The 7,337-nt window shown below is 54.5% G+C and overlaps 1 protein-coding gene across 2 annotated transcripts; it reads left to right on the top strand.

The window, feature by feature from the left end:
* The first annotated feature begins 763 nt into the window (after positions 1-763).
* Positions 764-6,634, top strand: RGS16 (regulator of G protein signaling 16). 2 transcript variants are annotated; one of them, XM_004767913.3, is made up of 5 exons: positions 764-949; positions 1,892-2,002; positions 2,802-2,863; positions 3,149-3,315; positions 4,723-6,634. In XM_004767913.3, the coding sequence occupies exons 1-5, from the start codon at positions 906-908 to the stop codon at positions 4,942-4,944; spliced, it is 606 nt and encodes a 201-aa protein (XP_004767970.1). In that variant the 5' UTR covers positions 764-905; the 3' UTR covers positions 4,945-6,634. The 2 variants fall into 2 exon arrangements, with proteins under 2 accessions (XP_004767970.1, XP_004767969.1); XM_004767912.3 differs by having other exon boundaries at positions 2,799-2,863.
* Positions 6,635-7,337: the final 703 nt, after the last annotated feature.

Here is a 7,337-nt window from a genome sequence, read left to right as displayed (position 1 = left end):
CAGAGAAGTGGGGATTCTAATTTCGGCCGGGAGGGCAGTGGAAAAAGCGTAGTAAATTCGTATTTGAATTCTGGTTGCGTAACGCTGAGCAAATTATTTAACCTGACTCTTAGTAAAGATGCCTGGCGCACAGATGCTCAAGAAAGCGTCCAGCCCCGCCCCCACCCCACCCCCGGCCATTGATCTGCTAATTCCAACCCTCTGATCTTGGGTAGGTCTCTAACTTTCTGACTGCGTTTCTTCGTCTCCGAAACGGAGGAGAGGCGATGACGAGCTGCGGTAAAGGGCTTCCTTAGTCCCACGAGCGTGAAGGAGCACAGTAAAGGGGAGTAATCAGTGTAACCCCGACGCCGCCTTGCGCCGCTTGCGCCTCCCGCTCCTGTCCGCGCGGACCGGGCAGGTTCGGGCGCAGGCTGCGATCCCCGCGGTGCGTGCCTCCCCGGCTCGCCACCCCCTACGCAAATCCGCCCGCTGCCGCTGAGCGGGTTTTCTGCTTTTACTAGAGGCGGACGGGTTTTTTTCCTACTAAACTGAGTGGGCGCTTCTCGGGCCGTGTGACTTCCCCGCCGCTTTTCCTTCCGCACGCCGGCGCAGCCCGGAGGAGAGGGCAGCCGCGTGCGCCCAGCTGGGGGCAAGTTGCGGGCGCCCCGCCCCGTCGAGCTCCTGGGCCCCGCCTCCCTCATCCCCGCTCGCCGTCCCGCTCTCCGATTGGTCGGCAGCCCTCAGCCCCGCCCTGCTCCCTCCGAGGGAATAAAAGCCGCGGGGTAGCGGTGAGTCCGCGCGTGCAACCCGATAAAGCCAAGAAGCCTTGGATAGTGCCAGCCGCCGGCCCTGGTTCTCGTTCGCCGTGACCGCTGGAGCCCGTCACCATCCTCCCCGCGACGTGCTGCCCGGAACCCGCAGCCATGTGCCGGACCCTGGCCGCCTTCCCCACCACCTGCCTGGAGAGGTACGAGGAGCTTGTCCGTGGGTCTTCCAGCTGCCCGCAGCAAGTCCAAGTCCCACCAGTCCTTAGGGAGTGGAGGGACAGGCTTGGGGACCGGGCGGGCAGGAGAATGGGACTCTAGCGACTTGAGTGGAGAGGCAGAGGTCACCTTGGTTCCAGGTTTTCAGATGCCTCCTTTAGAGTCTTAGAGCAGCGACGGGCCGAGAGGAGGGAGAAGGAAGAACCGCGGGAAGCAAAGGAATCACTGCTCTGTCATTCCCCATCTTCTGAGGAGTGGCAGTCCTCAGCCGACCTGCGGAAGACGGGGCTGCAGAAGAGCTCAGTGGCACCGGCAGGCGGAACTCCCTTTTCTAGTTTCTTCAGCACTCGGTTTTCATTCTATTTGTGGGCTCTGAATCCCATTCACAGCCCAGGTCTAGGAGCGTGGTCTGTCTGGGCCCTGAGAAGGCAGGGAGGTGTTTTTTTTTTGGGGGGGGCGGGGGGACCCGGTGAGGAATGTGCCCACTTCCCAGGGAGCTACTGAACCACGTCTCGTCCTTGCTGGAGCTGGTGGCTGGGAAGGAAAAGATGAAGAAGGTGAAAGCAGGAATCAACTTCCGCACAGTTCCCAAAATATTCATAGAGGGTGCTGAACTGCCTTCTGCTCACCAACAGCCACAAAGATAGAGCAGTGTGGCTTAAGTGGGGAAAAGCCCACATGTGCTGTGCTCTAAACTCATAAAGTTTAAGCCCTACTGAGAAACAGCTAAAGGATTACTTTCATTGTTCTGGGTTGGTGATATTAAGAGCCAAGCAGAGTTTAAGCCCTGGGAACAGCTGAAGTTTCCCAGGGACCCTTGAGGCTGGAATGAGGGGACACCAGTCTAAACTCTTTGGGACCCCATAAACCTTTTTGCTTTGGCTGAATCAGTGTAGGACCCTACATGTTCCTGCTTTGTCTTTCAGAGCCAAAGAGTTCAAGACACGACTGGGGATCTTTCTTCACAAATCAGAGCTGGGCTCTGATACTGGGAGCGTTGGCAAGTTTGAGTGGAGCAGCAAACACATCAAAGAGGGGTAAGCCCCACTAGCCGGCCTAGGGCCCTGGAGGGGAGGGAGCCAGATTTAGGGAAAGAGCCACAAGAAAGAAAATACAAGGAGAAATTAGGACATGAATGGTGGGTCTTGGTGACCCCTTCCTGGAGATTTTAGTGAAGATTCCTGCTTGTCTGCCATGGGTGACTGGATAGGGGGCGCCTGGGTTCTGAGGTCACCGACAGACCAGGGCTGTCTAGTTACCAGACAGGGTTGGAATGTCTAGTTACCAGACCCCCCCACCTGGAGATGTCATTGTCCATGCAGCCAGGGCTAGGACAGGGTCTGTGAACACTTGAGGCTTTTCAGTCAATGACTCTTCCTCCATTAGCGTGCACTCTGCCTACAAGCCCTTTCACATGAACACCAGTGTTCAATTGCCAGGTACTGCTCTGGTCTCTGGCGCTATGGGTAGAGTTCATCTCTATCCCTGAGGTCCTGCTTTTCATGAGGGAAGTGTAGAAAACAAAGTTCAGAGTCAGAGGAAGAGAAAAAATTTTGGACAACGAAGAGACCATCTTAGGGTTATTTACTGAGGGGCAGAAGGTCCTTGAATTTGGTCTCTTGTTACTGAACTGTGCTCTAGAAAAACACCTATAGCCTCAATTAAGAGTTCGAGAAGTCAGCTCCAATAATCACCCAGCGATGTGAATCCTACAACTTCCATCAGAGTTCCAGCTAGGATTTATGCTATGCATTCCTGTGCTGTTTTTTGTTTTTTTTTTTTTTTTTTTCAAAATGAAAATCTTGGCTTTTCTTTTTTCTTTTTCTTTTTTAGCAGAAACTTCTCAGAAGATGTTCTGGGGTGGAAAGAGTCATTTGACTTGCTACTGAGCAGTAAAAGTGAGTAGGACCCTGTTGTGTCTGTCTGTGGATGGCACATGTGTACCCATGTGCTTTGGAGCCAGCCTGAGGGATGCTGAAAAGCGTGGGCAAAATAATAGTCGTAGTAATAATAATAATGATCCCCTAGTGTGCCAGCCTCTGTTCAGAACACAAAGGCAGGTCCTTGTTCAAGAAAATTACATCCTAAAAATAGAACCATTAACCACAATTGCCGTCTTTCTTCTTTTATTCCCTGCTGTCCCGCTGTCTGACCTGTCTCTCCCTCTCTCCCCTCAACCCTAGATGGAGTGGCCGCTTTCCACGCCTTCCTGAAGACGGAGTTCAGCGAGGAGAACCTGGAGTTCTGGCTGGCCTGCGAGGAGTTTAAGAAGCTCCGCTCGGCCACCAAGCTGGCCTCCCGGGCTCACAAGATCTTTGAGGAGTTCATCCGCAGCGAAGCTCCTAAGGAGGTCAGAGCCTCAGCAGGTTCCGGGGCTCCTCCAGACCCTGGCTGCCCCTTCCCCGCCGAGGATTGGGGCTGGGGGTGGTCTAGTCAGGGAAGGGTTGACTTTAGAGAGCGAGCGATCTTATGTGGCACAGGGCTGAATGGGCTTCTGTGGCCGGAGACTAGGAGAGCCAGGCGCCCTGGGACTCCGGGCTGCTGTCACCCTCAGACTCGCTGAGGGGGGCTGGAGGGCTTGGCAGGGAGGGGTTCTGGCTTCTGTTCATACCCACTTTTGCAAAGAGGCTCAAAACACACGAGCGGAGAGACGGGTCAACCTGGGGACCTCGTGTGACCCGGTTCCGTCTCCTGACTGACCTGCCTCGGGCTGACTGGTCCGTGGGTGGTGAATTTTTGCACTTCCCTCTGGTCTTGGCTCCCTGCCACCAGCGTTTGGCAAAGCGAGTGGGGCCACCTTGTGGAGAGAGAATAGTAACGCCTTGCTTTTGTAGCCTTCTCTGTATTTTTCTGAGCCCTTTAATTTTTTCCACATTATTCCATAAAGACTTATTGAGCACCAATTACATGCAAGGCACGGTTATAGTCACTGGGGACATAGCAGGGACAAGAAGTCTCTACTATTGAGAGAAGATGACAATAACCGATTAAATGAGTAAATAACGTGTCAGGGGACGGTGCGTGTTCTGACCCAAGCAAAGCAGGATTTGAAAGGGAGCCCTGGAGTACAGGCTGGCCGGATGTGAGGTCTTTTTGTTTTACAAAGGGAAGTGAGGGGTGGGTCACCCCTTTAGGTGACAAATGAACAGATGCACATAAGAAGGGAGGGAAGAACATTGCAACACTGGAAATGGCAAGTGCAAAAGCCAGCAGGAAGGGGGCCTGAGGAGCTCAGAGAGGGAGGGAGTCCGAATAGGAGAGGTCAGACCAGGGGGCAGGGGGCCAGATGTGGGCCCAGCACACACGCTGGCTTTTCCTCTGAGTGACACAGGAGGACAGCACTGCTGCTGGCAACCTGACTTGAGTTTTCCCAGGCTCACTCTAACCGCTGGCTAGGGAACCGGCCACAGGCGTGAGGGTGAAGGAGAGAGACCAGTTAGCAGGCTCTGGCGTTAACCTGAGGAGAGAGGCGACGGAGAACTGAACCAGGACTGTCCGAAGGCAGGGAGGAAAAGGCGTTAGATCTGTATACCTTCTTCATACATCCTTGATAACGTTGGGAGATCGGAGGGCAGATCCTGCGTCCAATTGCATGGACGGGCCCAGAGTTGAAAAGCCAGTTAATGGTCAGTTCAGGAGACCCCAGGTTCCTGGTTCAGGCCTGTCAGCCTCCCCCACCCCCACCAACCCCGTGGCCCTCTGGACCCCTTGCCTGGCCCACCCTCCCCTCACCCACGTGCTTGCCTTCCTTCCGCAGGTGAACATAGACCACGAGACCAGGGAGCTGACCAGGATGAACCTGCAGGCTGCCACGGCCACGTGCTTTGACGTGGCTCAGGGGAAGACTCGCACCCTGATGGAGAAGGACTCCTATCCACGCTTCCTGAAGTCCCCTGCTTACCGGGACCTGGTGGCTCAAGCCTCGGCTGCCTCTGCCTCTCTGGCCAGCAGCAGCCACGCAGAGCCCCTGCACACCTGAGCCTCGTGGCCGTGGCCGGGAGGGAGCCAGCCCGGGGGGAGAGGTGGAGTCACCCGTCCCTAAGGCAGATTCCACCAAGCAAGCGAGAGAGGACAGTGAAGAAAAAAGCCCTTTGGCAGCCTGTTTTGGAAGCGGCCTCTCCTCCAGATACTGTGGGACTGGGCTCCATGCACGAGAGGGCCCCCTCCACCCCCACTTCCAGGACCGGCGGATAAGGGCCGAAGATGAGGGTCTCGTGGGGCTCTCTGGGGAAAGGAAAGGCGGCGTAGGAGTTACCCTTGCTCTTGTCGTTCTCCACGGGGCAAGAACTATTCCAGGGTGGACTGGGAAACACCGATAAAGGAAACTTGAAAAGGAGAGCAGGACAGTCAGACCAGCTCTTCCTCCGGGGAGGAGCTGACTCCGGCTACATCCTGTTTTCCTAGTTGCCGGGTGCCCGGGCCCAGGAGGGAGCTGCGGATGCGGTGCCTTCCCACTCTGCCCTCCTCACCTGCCTCCGGGCTGCCTGGGGCTCCCTTAGCTTGCCCTTCCCCACATGTGTCCAGCCTCATGGTCTTTGCAAGGCCAGAGGACAATTTGACACTTGCCCAAAATGAGATTTTTTTTTTTTTTAATACATCGAAAACTGGCCTTTTGAGCCCCTTTCCACATCAGTAGAGAGCCTGGAAAAGGGGCCATTGTGCTCCTGTGAAATTAATCTTGGTGCTCTTGGTGACCTTTGTAGGCGGTCCCCGGCCCTGTGCTTGAAGCAAGGTCCATCTGTGAGTAGGGCCCCCCGAGGGCCTGATGTGGGGGGGGGGCGGTGTGCCCTCTCCTGGCCCCGTGCTGCCCTAGACCATAGGGCCCATGAGGCAGAAGGTGTGGGACCTCTCAGTGAGTGGCTAGTTCAGCTCTTAGGCTCTGCAGTATGGAATGAGGAAGAAAAGGATCCTAAGAAATCTCTTGGCAGTTCCCAAAAGTTCCGTTGAAATTAAGCCAGCATTTTTTCTGGGTGTGAGAACAGGGAAAGAAAGATGCCCAGAATGGAAGGGGAACCTTATGTTTCCTTCCTGTGGATGTGAGGTGCACTTACTGGAGTGTTGGGGGAAATTGGACCAGGGACCACGGTGGCCCTTGGAAGATGGAAGCCAGGGGTGCAGCTGGAGAGAGAGGCTGCTTGGAAGAACCTAACTGGGGTGGGGGCGGGGAATCAGGACCTGCTTGTCACCTCAGGGCAACCCCAAACACGCATTTTCCTCACGGAACTTTTGCGGGAGCCCAGGCCCAGGAACTGAATGAACCAGGCGACCCCTTCGACCCCAGGAGAAGCCACACTGTTCTCTCTACGCTCTGAGCTCCTCCAGGAGAAAATTATTTAAGTATAATGTGTTGTTGGTTTTGTGACAATTGTCATAGCATATTATTTTTATTACTGTTGTGTTTTTGGTGTTGTTATTTATTATTGTAATTTCAGTTTGCCTCTGCTGGAGAATCTCCGTGGGAGCTGGTAGCCTGTCTCCCTCTCCACCAGACTCTACCTCTGAACGTGCTGGGAACCTCTTCGCGCCTGTCAGGGACTCCTCACTGCTTAACTATTTATTTATTGTTGACAATGGAGCTGGTTTCCTAGATAAGAAGGATGTACTTTACCCCTGTTTCCCTGTTTTAGCATGTTATATTCTTGTAAAATAAAAATAAAACCCAAATACGAGATCCTGGCTGCAAGTTCTGTGCAGGTGGGAAGAGGGAGGGCAAGCCTGGGGCAGGAGCTGGCCTCCGGAGAGCCCTCCCCGCGCATGCCACAGCTCTCGGGTCAAGGCAGAGGCCCAGCGGGAAGACCCATGTTTGTCTGGTGACTGGCAGAGTTGATGAGAAGGGCCCAGGTGCTAAGGGGGGCCCCCGAGATTGGTAACTTCCTTTAGCCGATGATAGTCCCAACTTGCGTCGGGCAGTTGTGTTGTGTCAAAGGGACCCAGTCAGCCTGCTGTCATTGGAGAGCCCGTGTCATTCGCCCAGTAACCATTCCCAACTTGGCCTTTCACAGCACGAGGGGAGGCTCCCCTTGGTCCAGTAGCCGCAGGTGACAAGTTAGACAAGGTAGCTTTCAGGGCAACTCACTTTGGCCCATTTTTAATTTGCATTAGGATTTCATAGAAATTCAAAGCATTAGTATTTTGCAAATAATTTCATAGACAGGTTCTGAGATGAGCTGTGGGAAGCCGCTCTGTACCATGACACTGTTCCATCCCATGGGCTGAGGATGCCAGAGGGTTGAGCTGGGCTTGCACGGATCGTATCAATCCTTCCTTCGCCAATAGCCTATTCGTTCTCTCTCTTCTTACCCCTCTGGTCCTCTCCCCCACCCCATTACCACTATTTAGAAATTCCTTTTCTATCGAATTATCTGTCTGTAC

The sequence above is a fragment of the Mustela putorius genome, unplaced genomic scaffold (genome assembly GCF_011764305.1).
Source record: "Mustela putorius furo isolate JIRA1106 unplaced genomic scaffold, ASM1176430v1.1 tig00537335_pilon_pilon_pilon, whole genome shotgun sequence".
NCBI lineage: Eukaryota > Metazoa > Chordata > Mammalia > Carnivora > Mustelidae > Mustela > Mustela putorius.
The sequence above is the reverse complement of the archived record's forward strand: the minus strand, read 5'-3'. Positions and strand labels throughout refer to the sequence as shown.